The sequence below is a fragment of the Amphiprion ocellaris genome, chromosome 8 (assembly GCF_022539595.1).
Source record: "Amphiprion ocellaris isolate individual 3 ecotype Okinawa chromosome 8, ASM2253959v1, whole genome shotgun sequence".
NCBI lineage: Eukaryota > Metazoa > Chordata > Actinopteri > Pomacentridae > Amphiprion > Amphiprion ocellaris.
In genome coordinates, this window is record NC_072773.1 from 4,321,878 (window position 1) to 4,337,067 (window position 15,190).

The following is a 15,190-nucleotide window of genomic DNA, read 5'->3' on the forward strand; positions in this document are numbered from 1 at the left end:
GACAGGATCTAGAGGGATGACTCAGAGGGAACAAACTATAAAGCCTTAATGATGTCTGTTGTGTGGTAAAGTTCAGGAAAACAGTCTTAAATTCCCCTTAGAAGTTAAGAGGTCACTTAGAAATGTCCTTGTTTTTGAAAGAAAAGCAGTTTTTTTCAGTGAAGGTAGCATTAAATGGATGATAAATCCAGTCTAGACATTGTTAATGTGGTAAATGACTATTGTAGCTGGAAACAGCTGATTTTTAATGGAATATCTCCATAGGGGTACAGAGGAACATTTCCAGCAACCATCACTCCTGTGTTCTAATGCTACATTGTGTTAGCTAATGGTGTTGAAAGGCTCATTGATGATTAGAAAACCCTTGTGCAGTTATGTTAGCACATGGATAAAAGTGGGAGTTTTCATGGAAAATATGAAATTGTCTGGATGACCCCAAACTTTGGAACAGAAGTGTATGTTATCAGTAACCCCATCTCCAGTCAAATGTACTAAACTTCCTGCTTTGACCTCCTGAACCTGCCGTCTTTCCTCCACTCCATTTCTAAAATCAATCCATCAGATTTTGCTTCCTTCTTCGTGCTGAAGTGCACAGCGTTTGATACATTCATCAGCAGCTTGCCAGGTACCAGGTGCTGCATTACCTCCCTCCTCTACGCTCATCTGAATTGTAAATTCTCCTGAAAAAAGGAAGAAACTGAAAAGCAGCTGCAGAGCGCCCCGCCAACCTTCACTCCAGGCGAGGAAGGAGATGAGGGTCGGCCAGCTGCTTGGTGAAAACACAAAAACACTGACATGCATTCACACAAACACAGGAAACAGTGTTTGTTGTGATGATTTCTGCTCTAGTGCAAATCGTTAGCAGTCTAACCCAGAAGCTCATATCGATAGTAGCAGAAACGTGGGAAAAAGGGAGAATCTGGGAATGAAACCGCCCACACAGTTCACAGATATAACACAATACGGAGCACGTGCACCACAAACATGCACAGAAACACTCATAGTATCAGCAGCTTCATGTGGAAACGATAGAAGATGGTTCCTTTTTCTTCTGTCAGGTCAGTAATTCTCCTCCGCTGTCCTCAATATGAGAACTAATAACGAAGCTGAATATTTATCGTACAAGGTGGTTCAGGGCATTAGCTGTTCCCAGAAAGTCTTTAATTCAGAGTAAACAAAGTTTTCCAGCTTGTGTTGAGCAGAATCCTGCAGAAGCACTGCAGCCAAATGAAGCCAGTTTGTGTGGGAGTGGCGTGTGATTGCATAGCCGGCGTCCTTTGGGAGGTAAGTTGGGACTTTGTCAGCCTCTCTGACAGCGAGGATCAAGAAGAAGGAAGAAGAAAAGAAAACCTGTGAGGTGCAGGGAGTGATTGACAGGGAATGGAAGTGAAGGACGCTGGGTAATGGAGGGACGATAGGAAGTCAAGGACAGAGAGAGGGATGGGAAAATACTTGGATGATCAGCTTTCTTAAATATCTTCAAGAATAAATGTTCAGCTGCGTTATACAGCATCCTCAATAAAAACTCATTAAAAGCTGCAGAAAATGCTGCCAGATCGCTGAACATCAGTCATAATTAACGCTTGTAACAGCTGCTGAAGTAAAGTTAACTTCATCGTTTTATCACTAGGCGGAGCTGTCGCATTGGTAATGCTAAAAGTAATTTGCTTGGTGCGCAGTTAATTTGTATAAATATTGTTTTTATTTTCCTAATATTGTAAAGTGCTTATTAGGCCAAGGTAATGCATACTAGTGATAATAATTGGGTTTAAACTAATATAAAAATTGTAAATGCTAAGTCATGTGAGAGGGCACGGCCAGGTTACTTCCTGTTTTGTTGCTAAGCTAAAGAGAAGCAGCCGACACGGCAGACAAGGCTCCCGACCGAGTGTTAAATAAAAGTATAAAAGAAAAGAAATAAGCAACTTCCCAAGTTCACACCGTTTGCTCACTTAGCAGGCCAAAGTGGTATGTTTATTTTATTATTTGTGTTTATGTTTGTGTCAATGTATTAAAGAAGCAAAGCTAATTGTATGTACATCACTTTTCCCCACCAGTTCTACGGTGTACTCTGTGATGTTAAAGCCTCAAGAAAGTCACAGTAAAACATCAGTAAAAGAAAAGAACCCTTGTGTCTTCGATTTATGAGCAAGCCGGCATAGTAGAACACTTACTGCCCCGGAGAAGGCGAAGGACAACACGAGGTGGTCGGGACCGAAGCTGCTAGCAAGAAATGCAACACCACATGCAAGGAAAGTATCACGTGCTTGGACAAATGCATTGAACAAGTAAAGAAGCAAGCTAACAAGTAAAAGGCTTAAAGGCAAGCACAAAAGTCAGTGTCTTGGAAGGAGCACAAGTATTTGTGAGCTGTTATTAAAGATTCAATTGCATCCAATACCCACACGTGGCATTTCTCTGCAAAGGAATAAATCTTATCACAAGGATAAAGAGATTAAAGCAAGTCAATGAACAAAACAAGCACTAAAATAACGCAAAATGGCAGATGAAGATAAAGTTATAACTCAGACCACTGAGGAAAGCAGTGCAAATAATGATGTACAAAATGATGAAAATGAGAAACAAAATACAGAAGAGCAGACAAATGAAGAAGAAACGCCACAGCCCTCATCCTCAGTTGAAAGCACACAGACAGAAAATGTACGCAGAAGTCAGCGTGTACGCACACTCACTGAAAAAGGGAAATCCTTGCAACAAGAAAAGCTAAGTGATTTAATAAATGATTTTGAGCGTCTTTATAAGAAGTGGAAATACCAAATAAACGGTTTTAAAGGAATGTTGAAACATAAAGACTTTGATTTAATACCTGAAACTGTGAGTGTGATTAACACTATGATGAGTGATGTCTGTGCCATCTATGATGCTATCAGAAAGATAGAAAGTCCTGATATTGAAATAAGAAGAAAATGTGATGTGTGCTGGGCTATCAGTGAAACGGCTAGAGCAAAGGCTAAGTGTCTTTTGGAAGAAAATGGTGATCCAAATAGCATTCTCTGGCCTGACTCAGAGTCAGTGTTTGAAAGTAGTACGTCCAGTGCTTCTTCTAGGATTACCTACAAGTCAAAGTCTGTGTCAAAGAGGTCTCAACACTCCTCTATAACACTGCGACAAAAACAAGAAGCTGCAGCTGAAGTAGCAGCTACTGAAGAAGTCATTAAAATAATGAAAACACAGCATCAATGTGAGGAAGAAATAAGAGAGCTTGAAGTTGAGGATGCAAAGAAAAGAGCTCAATTTCTAACAGAGAGCACCACAATAAAGACAAAGTTAGAAGAAAAGAGAAAGGAAGTGGAACTATTAAAAGAGCTACAAAAGCATAATGCAGCACAAGCAAGATTAAAGGTGTATGCTGAAGGTTTAAGCAGTGAGGATGAAGAAAGACCTCTTGTTATCCAACCTAAGGAAACACAAAGCAGTTCTCTCCCACAAACAAACACTCTAAATGTACACTCAAAACCATTCATCCCTTCACAAGCCAAATGTGCCACAACTCAACCTACTGCACCTCTCCAAGTGTCTCAAACAACTATCTCCACTGCAAATGAAGCAGCCTCCATTGATCTTGTAAAGACTCTAGCTGAAGCAATCACTGCAAACAGAATCCCAATCCCGGAGCCTGCAATCTTCACAGGTGATCCACTTCAATATAACGATTGGAAATTGTCATTTCAAACATTAGTTGATCGCAAAAACCTACCAATACAAGAAAAGCTCTTCTACTTAAGAAAGTATGTTGGAGGTTCAGCTAAGAAGGCTATTGAAGGAAACTTTTTAGTTGGAACAGACACTGCATATTCTGCAGCCTGGGAAATACTCAATGAAAGATTTGGAGATCCTTTTGTTATAGGAAAGTCATATCGTGACAAGATTCAGTCGTGGCCTAAAATCAACACCAAAGACAGCAAAGATCTACGTGAGTTCGCAGACTTTCTAAGCAGTGTTGAATCAGCCATGCTCTACATTCAAAGTTTACAAGTGTTGAACGACTGTGTCGAAAATCAGAGAATAGCAGCAAAGCTACCTGATTGGCTAAGCGCACGTTGGAACAGAAAAGTGACTGAATTCCAAGATGAACAAAAAATGTTTCCTGATTTCTCTCATTTTGTCAAGTTCTTGAATAAAGAAGCCAGAATTGCATGCAATCCAATCACATCACTGCACGCAATAAAGCCAACTGAACCGGATAACAAGCATTCTTTCAAGGACAAGCCAAGACGAAACAACATGCTGAATGCTAAAACACTCAGCACAAGCTCAAACGAAAAGACAAACATTACATGTCTCTTTTGTAAGAAACTAGGACACACAATTCACAAATGTCGAAAGCTACTGGAAAAGTCAGTTGAAGAAAGAGTAAAGTTTGTGCAGTCAGAAAAACTATGCTTTGGTTGCCTAAGGCCAGGTCACAACTCAAAGAACTGTACATCCAGAAGTGTATGTGACAAATGTCAAAAACCTCATCCAACTTGTCTACATCAAGAAAGAGAAAAAAGAGATAAAGAACAACAAGTAAAGGATAATCAAGAAAGACCAAAGACAAATATGACTACAGAAAAGGTGTCAGAAACACAAGAACAAGAATCCACACAAGTTACATCGAACAGAGTTGTGCAACAAAGGTCAAAGGGTTGTACTTCCTCAGTTATTCCAGTTTATGTGTCAACTGTTGATGAACCAAATAAAGAGAAGCTTGTATATGCCCTGCTCGACACTCAAAGCGACACCACTTTCATCCTGAAAGACACAGCTGAGACATTACGGACAAAGTCTGAGCCAGTCAAACTCAAGATTTCCACAATGACATCTAAAACAAAGATTGTGTCAAGTTACAAGTTAAAGGACCTACAAGTAAGAGGCATGAACTCTGAAATGAGAATCAAGTTACCAACAACCTATACTAGAGACTACATTCCTGCCAACAGGTCTCATATTCCCACAAGTCAAACGGCAGAGAATTGGTCCCATTTGAAACATCTATCAAAGGAGATGGCACCCAAGCTTGACTGTGAAGTCGGATTACTGATTGGATATAATTGTCCTCAAGCTTTACTCCCACTAGAGGTGGTCAGTGGTGAGAGAAACCAGCCATTTGCACAGAAATCCCTGCTTGGTTGGAGCATCATCGGCTACACTGACACTGGAGAAGATTATGAAGATGAAATAGGAGTAAGTCACCGTGTCATTGTAAAACAAGTCTCACCAGTTCTTGAAACAAGTCATAACCTCAAAACTGAAGTCCACTTTGTGAGTCGAAACGAAGTAAAAGAAATCACTCCGGCAGAGATAGTCAAAGTGCTGGAAATGGACTTTGTTGAAAAGACTATTGAAGAAGACTCTATGTCACAAGAAGATTTACTGTTTCTGGCCAAAGTAAAAGAAGGCATCAAACACAAACAAGATGGCCACTTTGAAATGCCACTACCATTCAAAGAGGAAAGACCTGAATTACCAAATAACAGACTTTGTGCAGAACACAGGCTAAAGTGTTTGGAAAGACGTCTCAGGAAGGATGAGCGCTACTTCAAAGACTATGTAGCATTTATGCAAGACATCATACAGAGAAGCAATGCTGAGAAAGTGCCAGAGGCTGAGCTAAGTAATCAACCAGCATGGTATATTCCTCATCATGGCATTTACCATCCGCAGAAGCCAAATAAGATACGCGTTGTCTTCGATTGCTCGGCAAGGTTTCAGAATACATCATTGAACGAGCATCTCCTGTCAGGACCAGATCTCACAAACACACTCGTAGGAGTTCTGTGTCGCTTCAGGAAAGGACAAGTAGCAATCATGTGCGACGTCGAGCGCATGTTCCACCAATTTCATGTTGCCTCACAAGATCAAGATTACCTCAGATTCCTATGGTGGGAGGATGGTAACATGCAAAGGCCACCATCAGTGTATCGCATGAGAGTCCACCTGTTTGGCGCAGCGTCCTCGCCTGGATGTGCAAACTTTGGATTGAAACATCTAGCCGCCAAAGGTGAAACCAAGTTCAGCCAAGTCGTAGTGAAGTTCATACAGCGCAACTTCTACGTGGACGATGGTTTGGCAAGTGTCGACTCAGAACAAGAAGCTATACAGCTTGTAAAAGAAGCAAGAGAACTTTGTGATACAGGAAAGCTGCACCTGCACAAGTTCATTAGCAACAGTAAAGAAGTACTTGATACTATTCCAAAGGAAGAATGTGCAGCAGGTGCTACTGACCTGGATCTTGCACTAGGAGAGCCGAAGATGGAAAGGGCCTTAGGGGTCCAGTGGTGTGTAACATCAGACACATTTCGCTTCAGAGTTGTCATAAAGAACAACCCCTTCACTAGAAGAGGAGTGCTCTCCACAGTGGCCTCAATATTTGATCCACTTGGATTCGTTGCCCCTTTCATTCTCGTTGGCAAAAGAATCCTCCAAAGAATGTGTCAGGATAAACTGGACTGGGACGAGCCACTTCCAGAAGATCTCAAGCCTCAATGGGAAGCTTGGCTCAGAGACCTCCAGAACCTGTCCACTATCAAGATACCACGTTGTTATGTCCCATCAACATTCGACCAAGTACAACAGTATGAGCTACACAGCTTTTCTGATGCAAGTGTATCTGGTTACGGCGTGTGCTCGTACCTAAGAACTGTGACAAAGTCTGGAGAAGTACATTGCGCCCTTGTAATGGGGAAAGCAAGAGTTGCTCCTACTAAAGTGACAACGATTCCAAGATTGGAGCTTTCAGCGGCGGTAGTAGCTGCAAGGACTGCTAGCTTTCTCAAAACAGAGTTAGAGATCCAAGACATTCAGCAATACTACTGGACTGATTCCAAAGTTGTCCTTGGTTACATCAACAATGACGCCAGACGATTTCACGTATTCGTTGCTAACAGAATACAGCGCATCAGATCAAGTACCGAACCAAGTCAATGGCAATATGTTGCCTCTGAACAAAATCCCGCTGATCATGCATCGCGTGGAGTCATGACAAAGGAACTAGTGGAGTCCAACTGGTTCACAGGACCAAGTTTTCTGTGGGAAAAAGACATTCCAAAAGAAGATATCAAAGTGAAAGAGATTAGCATTGAAGATCCAGAGCTCAAGGTCACGCAAGTTTTCACAGTCCAAGCAAAAGAGCAGAAATCCATCTCAGAAAGACTCGAAAAGTTCTCTGATTGGACAAGAGCTGTGAAAGCAATTGCAAGATTAAGAAGACGTGTAAAGTATGTAAAGAACTCTAAAGAAATGTCCAATGAAAGTACTACACTGGAAGAAAGACAAGAAGCGGAGGAGTTCATCATACGCACAGTCCAACAAGAAGCATTCAGTAAAGAAATCAAGTCACTCAAAGATAAGAAAGAAGTCAAATCATGCCACTCTAAACTGCACCAGCTAAGTCCATTCCTTGACAAGCAAGATATCGTCAGGGTGGGAGGAAGACTAACAAAAGCGTCACTCCATCCCAACATCAAACATCCAGCTATCCTGCCAAAGGAGCATCATCTGTCACGTCTGCTCATCAAACACTATCATGAGAAGATACATCATCAGGGTCGAGGAATGACCATCAATGAGATACGTGCCAATGGTATTTGGATAATTGGTTGCAGTACAGAAGTGTCATCATTCATATACAAATGTGTCAAATGCAGAAAATACAGGAAATACAACCAAGAACAAAGGATGGGCGACCTGCCATCTGAAAGACTAGAAGCTACCCCTCCATTCACATACAGTGGTATGGACTGCTTCGGACCATTTTGTGTGAAGGAAGGGAGGAAAGAAGTGAAGAGATATGGACTCTTATTTACATGTATGTGTTCGAGAGCTATCCATATAGAAGTCTTGGATGATCTTAGCACAGACTGTTTTCTTAATGCTCTTCGATGCTTCATTGCAATTCGTGGAAAGGTCAGCCAGTTGAATTGTGATCAAGGCACTAATTTTATTGGTGCAAGAAATGAGCTTCTAACACAAGAAACCAAAGAAAAGGTCAAAGAACTGGGAATCAGTTTCATATTCAACCCACCTGCTTCAAGTCACATGGGAGGAGTCTGGGAGAGACAGATTCGAACAATACGAAATGTTCTCAGATCCATTCTCGACCAGTCAGCTTCAAGATTAGACACTTCATCGTTGCGAACATTCATGTATGAAGCTATGGCGATAGTGAATAGCCGTCCACTATCAGTCGAGTGCATCAACGATCCAGTCGGACCAGAGCCACTCACACCAAATCATATTTTGACAATGAAATCAACAGTGATATCACCACCGCCCGGAGAATTCGTCAAAGAAGATCTCTACCTGCAGAAAAGATGGAAAAGAGTGCAGTATTTGGCGAACATATTTTGGACTAGATGGAGAAAGGAATATCTGTTAAACCTGCAACAGAGAAGTAAGTGGAATAAGAACAGAAGAAACACAAAAGTCAATGACATTGTTCTTCTACAAGAAGATTGTGTTCCAAGAAACCAGTGGAAACTCGCCAAGGTCGTAGAAGTCACACCAGGAGCTGACGACAGAGTCAGAAAGGTCAAGCTTCTCATCAGTGACACTACTCGGGACAATAAAGGAGCACGTTCAACTAAGACTGTTTTAGAAAGGCCAATACATAAGACTATACTTTTGCTAGAAGCAGAGTAAGGACTTATAAGTGTGTTTATTTGCTAAAGTTCGTAAGTTCATGTTGTGTTAACTTCTATTTAGGATCACACATACAGTAGAAGTAGTGTGATGGTGGGAGTGTAACAGCTGCTGAAGTAAAGTTAACTTCATCGTTTTACCACTAGGCGGAGCTGTCGCATTGGTAATGCTAAAAGTAATTTGCTTGGTGCGCAGTTAATTTGTATAAATATTGTTTTTATTTTCCTAATATTGTAAAGTGCTTATTAGGCCAAGGTAATGCATACTAGTGATAATAATTGGGTTTAAACTAATATAAAAATTGTAAATGCTAAGTCATGTGAGAGGGCACGGCCAGGTTACTTCCTGTTTTGTTGCTAAGCTAAAGAGAAGCAGCCGACACGGCAGACAAGGCTCCCGACCGAGTGTTAAATAAAAGTATAAAAGAAAAGAAATAAGCAACTTCCCAAGTTCACACCGTTTGCTCACTTAGCAGGCCAAAGTGGTATGTTTATTTTATTATTTGTGTTTATGTTTGTGTCAATGTATTAAAGAAGCAAAGCTAATTGTATGTACATCACTTTTCCCCACCAGTTCTACGGTGTACTCTGTGATGTTAAAGCCTCAAGAAAGTCACAGTAAAACATCAGTAAAAGAAAAGAACCCTTGTGTCTTCGATTTATGAGCAAGCCGGCATAACGCTGATGGTTGCAGCAGCAAAGTGTTCAGTTGCAGTGATTTGACCTGTTAGCTCTGGAAAAAAAGTGGAATAATGGCAGTTCATGCTAAATTTTAGGTTGTGTCTTGACTAAAGAAGGTAGAACATATTAATTTGTGAACTTTAGAGGTGCTACATGGAGGATTTTTTTAGCTGTTTCCTCCCAATTCCAGTTTCAATGCTAAGCTAATCGGTTCCTGTCTGTAGCTTTATGTTTTTAGACAGATGTGAAAATGGTGCTGCTATTATAAAGATAAGATGAGATGAGTATTTATTAATCCCACAGTGGGGAAGTTTAGAGTGTTATGACAGCAAACATGATGAAAACATTAAGGACATTAAGTACAGAATGAAAAATGTCCAAAATAAATCAAGATATACATGAATAGAAATAACATTCTTGCATGTGTCAGTGGTATTGGACAGATTCTTACATAAATGGAAATATTGCACAGTTTATAATCTATCTATATCACACAGAATTTTATGTAAAGTCTAAAAATACCTACGTAACACATGCCCTGGATATGTATAAATATATATATAATTAAATAATAAATATTCTCAGACAACTTAACTTTTTCTCCCAAAAAGTCAAGCAACCCATTTATGACAAATAATATTTTAACACCAAACTGATCAACATCTTGCTGACTTTTAGGGGAAAACATGTTTTAATGAATTTACAGAAACAAAACTGAATTTCTTTCGCAGCACCTTTAAAAGGAGTGGTGCTCCCATGTTGCACCATCCTTGAGACTCAGAGTTTTATGGTTTTCAGTCATCTGGCATTCATTTCTTAACAACCCACTGGCCTTTAAATGTCCCAGTCCCCAGAGTAATCTGGTCATCCCAGGAGCACCAATATGTTGGGTTTTCAACCAAATCCCAAAAATCTACTAAGTAAAACATATATTTTCATCCACTCTCATCATGCAAGTCTAATTCTCCAATCAGTTGCCATTAAATGTCCCATATTTCCCCCCTTTTTTTAAAAAACAAATTAAGTCTTGCATGTCTTCAGAATGTGTCGTCAGCTCAAAACACTACAAAGATGGTGCATTTTATCATGACTGTATAACTTCTGGTTTTATTCCTGTTCTAAATGAGCTATTTCAGTGTCTGTAGCTTTAACCCCTTGGCGTCTGTTGTCGCAAATTCCCATCATACTACTTTCATTCAGACTGCAGCAGAGATAGTGTATCCATTCCCCCAATGCTGGTTTGTGCATATTAAATATGTACCTCGGAAACTTTTGCAAGCACTGGTTTCTGGTAGGACCGGTCGGAGTGGGACCTAATTATTATATATCTGTTATTATTTTATATATTTATGTTCAATGTGTAATAGACAATTATCAATCTCCACTAATTTTAGCATCAGCTGGAAAGCAAAAATACACAAAAGTTTTTTTTTATTTAATTGTAAATAAATTCAGGCATCAAGGGGTTAACTACGACTTAGTCGCTCCTCTCAGGCTCTGATAAATGGTATAATTTTTTCCTTCTTTTCAAAAACAAAATGACTTTCAAACCCACCAGTGGGCTTTGGTGTTTTGAGGGTTCAGTAGGTGGAACACCATTAAAATAGGTAATGTGAATGGATTTATTAAGATTTGTAAAAATGTCATTGCTAATATGGGTTTGTGGTGCTTTGTGTCAGTTAGCGAGCGTGTTAGCTTGGACCCAAATGGGACATAAGTTTTTTGAAAGATCATCAACTGGTGTCTTGTCCAACTGTTGTTTTTTTTTAATTATAATTATTTGTTTATGTATTTTTTTTGTAGCAGAAGGTGAGTTAAAACATGCAAGTCAGTGCAACACATCTAACAAACTTTCTTAGGGTGAAAAATAAAGATTTTGTATTTGGTGGAATTTCGGAATTGGAGAAAACATGGATTTTTTTTTAACCAAATTTGCACAATCATATAGCTGAGTTGTATTATTCTATCAAAGCAGCACCACATGTACATCCATCCATCTATCCATTATCTATACACCACTTAATCCTCATTGGGGGGCTGGGGTCCTTTCCAGCTGGCTTAGGGTGAAGGCTGGGACACACCCTGAACAGGTCACCAGTCTATCACAGGGCTACATATACAGACAAACAATCACACTCAAATTCACACCTAAGGACAGTTTCTCAGAGCAGTCTGTCCTTAGCCTTCTTCTGCCAGGAACTCCCATCTATACCCAGCTTCTTCAAGTTATTTTTCACTGTTTTTTTTTAAAGCTAAGCCTTAGTCTAGCCTGATTGCGTTGGCCCTTGCATAACTGCCAAGGGACACGCTGATGGTCCATCCTGTCAACATTTCAGGTTCATCTGTTTTAGCATGTCCTCCGCTGATGGTAGACCAGCTCGTTTCAACACTTCTATGTTGGTTATCTTTGCTCTCCATGAGATGTTCATTATGGCTCGAAGGTGTCTCATCATGTATGCGTGGAGTTTCTTTATCTGCACTCTGTAGACAGTCCAAGTTTCAGCACTGTACAATAGAGTAGCCAGTACTGTCGCTCTGTACACTTTGCATTTCACATGGATAGACATGTCCATTGTTCCACAGTCCCTCCCTCAAGTTTCCAAACACGTCCTCCAGCTTAGCATTCTCTGAAACAGTACAGACAATTTAGTCACCAATTAACCTCAGCATCTTTTCAGACTGTGGGAGGAAGCAGGAGAACCCGGAGAAAACCCACCAACTCCATACAGAAAGATCCCAGGCCCAGCAAACCTGGGATCTTCTAGCTGCGAGGCGACAGTGCTAACCACCACTCCACTGTGCAGCCCCCTGAGATAAACAGTAGCTGTTGTTTTATTCTGTCTCTAGTGGAGCAGAAGTCACAATCTTCATGTGCATCATCTTTTATTCACCACTTCTGTTTCCATTTTATCAACTGTTCCACCTCAGATGAAAAGTTCATTGAGCTACTTCCAGATTCAGTGTTTGAACTCTTAAGGCGCTAATTGATGAAGTGCATAAAGACACATGGATGGAGAAGCATCACCTTCCCCTCCACCCCTCCTCCTGCCTCTTGTCTCTGCAGGTCTTATCGTTATCGATCATACAGCTCGGCGCTTCGCCTTCGGCTGCTGAGCTTTCCATGGAGCTGGAGTACACACAAACCGTGCTTTCTTTCTGAACATCTCAAAGTGCCCGCGGCGCTGAAAAAGACGAGTGGAAGTGCAAAAGCTGTCTCAACACATTGAACAAATCACTCGCAGCAGCAGTCTGGTCCACTCACAAGCACCACTTCCTGTCACACTGCAGCTGTAAATACTCGTGTTGCCTCCTCTGTAGTTTCGGCTTTTCCTACACGCCCTCGTAGCACAATGTATTCTGCACACTTTGTGTAACTATATTTAATGCTGGCTCACTTAATTTGCACCGAGCATCATTAGAGCGCTTGTTTAAGGCTATGAGAGCTCAGGATATGAAGATAAACTCCAGTGATGTTCTCACTGAAGGAAAAGCTGCTTTAAAGACTGAACAAAATCCACATAAGACTAGAGAACATGCACAGAGATACTCTACCATTCAAATGTTTGGGCGCACTGAGAAATGTCCTTGTTTTTGCAAGAAAAACATTTTTTTTCAATGAAGATAACATTAAATGAATCATAAATACAGTGTAGACATTGTTAATGTGGTAAATGACTATTCTAGCTGGAAACAGCTGATTTTTAATGGAATATCTCCATAGAGGTACAGAGGAACATTTCCAGCAACCATCACTCCTGTGTTCTAATGCTACATTGTGTTAGCTAATGGTGTTGAAAGGCTCATTGATGCATAGAAAACCCTTGTGCAGTTCAGAAAACATGAAATTGTCTGGGTGACCCCAAACATTTGAACGGTAGTGTATACCAGGGGCTCAACCTGGATCCCCAAAAAGGACACCTAAAACCAACAACATTCATCTGATCTGCTTCAAACTCGGCACTGCACTTCTTCACATCTCCAGCTGTAAACCCACCATGTTTGAAGTAGACCTGATGTATGCACTGCAAAAACTGAAATCTAAGTAAGATTAAATATCTCAGATAAGGGTGATTTTTGCTTATTTTTTGTCTGATAAGATAATTTTTCTCACTTAGCAGATTTTATGTAAGAGTGTTTTACTTGTTTTAAGTGTTTTGGTCCTAAATTTTCTCAGTAAGATATTAGAGCTTGTTATTGAGATTTTATGGCCTATATTGAGTACGACATGCTTGAAACTAGAATATTAACTGTTACAAAGCTGTTTCATCAACACCCACAAGTACAAAACTGCTTTTTCCAAGTCATGATTTCTTATTTCAAGCATGAAATAAGAAATCATGACTTTGACACAATTGTGTCTCTTCACATAATTAAAACAGATGACAGCCAAATGGAATCCACAGTTTTATTATCTATGAAACAATAGAAAATATGCACTTAAATATGAGTACAGTTGGAACAGTACTGTAAACTGATAGTTCATATTTAAACATTTAACATGTAACATTCAAACAATTTCAAACAGAAATAGTTCATGTACATTCAGATAAGTTTTTCCAAATTACAGGGCAGCTTTAAAAGCATGTGATATCTGGGGAGCACTGTGAGTTATTTTTCACTGTTGTATAATTCTATTACATCCCCAAGATGGTATTTTACCTGTACAAAGGTTTGACTCTTGCTGCTGATTGTGTAATAAGAGGTAGAATCCACCAGCTTTTCAGCATCCACTAACTCAGTAGCCTTTGCAAGGTGTGGGACCTCAACTTGATATGCCATGACTTTTCTATTAAACTGTATCGTTTGAAATGGTTGGTATTCCAAACAATAAAGCAGAGAATCAACAAGATATATGTTTCTGACTAATCCAAATTCTGGCATATTACCATTCACTATGTTTGCAAGGATCATTGACTTCTGAATTATGTATTTATTGCCATTTATCACAAGCCATTTGACTGATACAGCATGGTTTACTTTATCATATCCTAAGAAGTCTCTCAGTTTTCCTTGTAAATACTGTAGATCTTTAACCTCAGACACAGGTCCCATCTCCCTTTCATTTGAAAAGATTGGATGTATTGAAGGGTCAACATTTTGGCAACTTTCATATAATTGGTTCTGATTGACCAAAGACTTGCAAATATTTTTGAAATTGAGCTTTGAAGCCCATTGCTTAAAGAGGCAATGTTTAGATTCAAACCGCATACACATATGTCTAACCATTGGGCCCAGTGATCTTATCTGTGATGGCAAATGTATCAGATAATGCTGTTTAGGTGTAATATTGTGTTCTGGGAAAAGTTCCCTCCAATGCTTCATATGATTTTCAATTAATGACTTCAGTCTAGAAACAGTTGCAATGGTCAGAACAGGTGCAAACACTATGTGCACAATCTCTATAAGCTCATGTATCAGAGGCACATATGCATTGTCTTCTACACTCTCCAAAACAAATGGTAATATCCTTAACAGGACAAGAATTTGCCCAGATGATTGTTTTAATTTACCATCACTTGACATCAGTGTACTCAGTGAAATTGGAGATGGCCGATCTCTAACATCCAGAGGGGAATAAGGGAAACCCAGAATAGCAGAATTCACAGAGTCCAGATCTATCAGTCCTGACTGAACAAGATGATGTAACACACCCTTGATTTCCAAAGGAGCTGTACCCTCCAGAATTACATGCATAATGTCTTGTGGAGTTTGCTGTATAATGTCAAAAGCAGGGAATTCAACTAATTTGCTCCTTCGATTGATCCCATATGTTGTTCTCAGGCTGTTGCGAAGCATGTCTGTATCTGCCTTTTCGATTTCATTAGTCTGTCTGATATGCCTCTTTAAAGTCCTTTTAGTAAATGCAT

General features: G+C 39.9%; 2 protein-coding genes across 3 annotated transcripts in view; both read left to right on the plus strand.

Annotated features, from left to right (window-relative positions):
* The window catches only part of LOC111579966 (kelch domain-containing protein 8B), a 269,839-nt gene that overhangs the window by 123,231 nt on the left and 131,418 nt on the right, over window positions 1–15,190 (plus strand). The gene's annotated exons all lie outside the window — the stretch shown is intronic.
* LOC129349422 (uncharacterized) lies at window positions 1,608–9,285 on the plus strand. Of its 2 annotated transcripts, none has more exons than XR_008602423.1 (2): window positions 1,608–9,127; window positions 9,217–9,285. XR_008602423.1 is itself a non-coding variant. In XM_055012605.1 (2 exons), the coding sequence occupies exon 2, from the start codon at window positions 2,500–2,502 to the stop codon at window positions 8,641–8,643; it is 6,144 nt and encodes a 2,047-aa protein (XP_054868580.1). In that variant the 5' UTR covers window positions 1,608–1,968; window positions 2,058–2,499; the 3' UTR covers window positions 8,644–9,285. The 2 variants fall into 2 exon arrangements, 1 of the variants encoding a protein (XP_054868580.1); XM_055012605.1 differs by having other exon boundaries at window positions 1,608–1,968; window positions 2,058–9,285.

Excerpts from the sequence above, each read along its gene's own strand:
- LOC129349422 (XM_055012605.1), top strand. The coding sequence starts at position 2,500 with ATGGCAGATGAAGATAAAGTTATAACTCAGACCACTGAGGAAAGCAGT.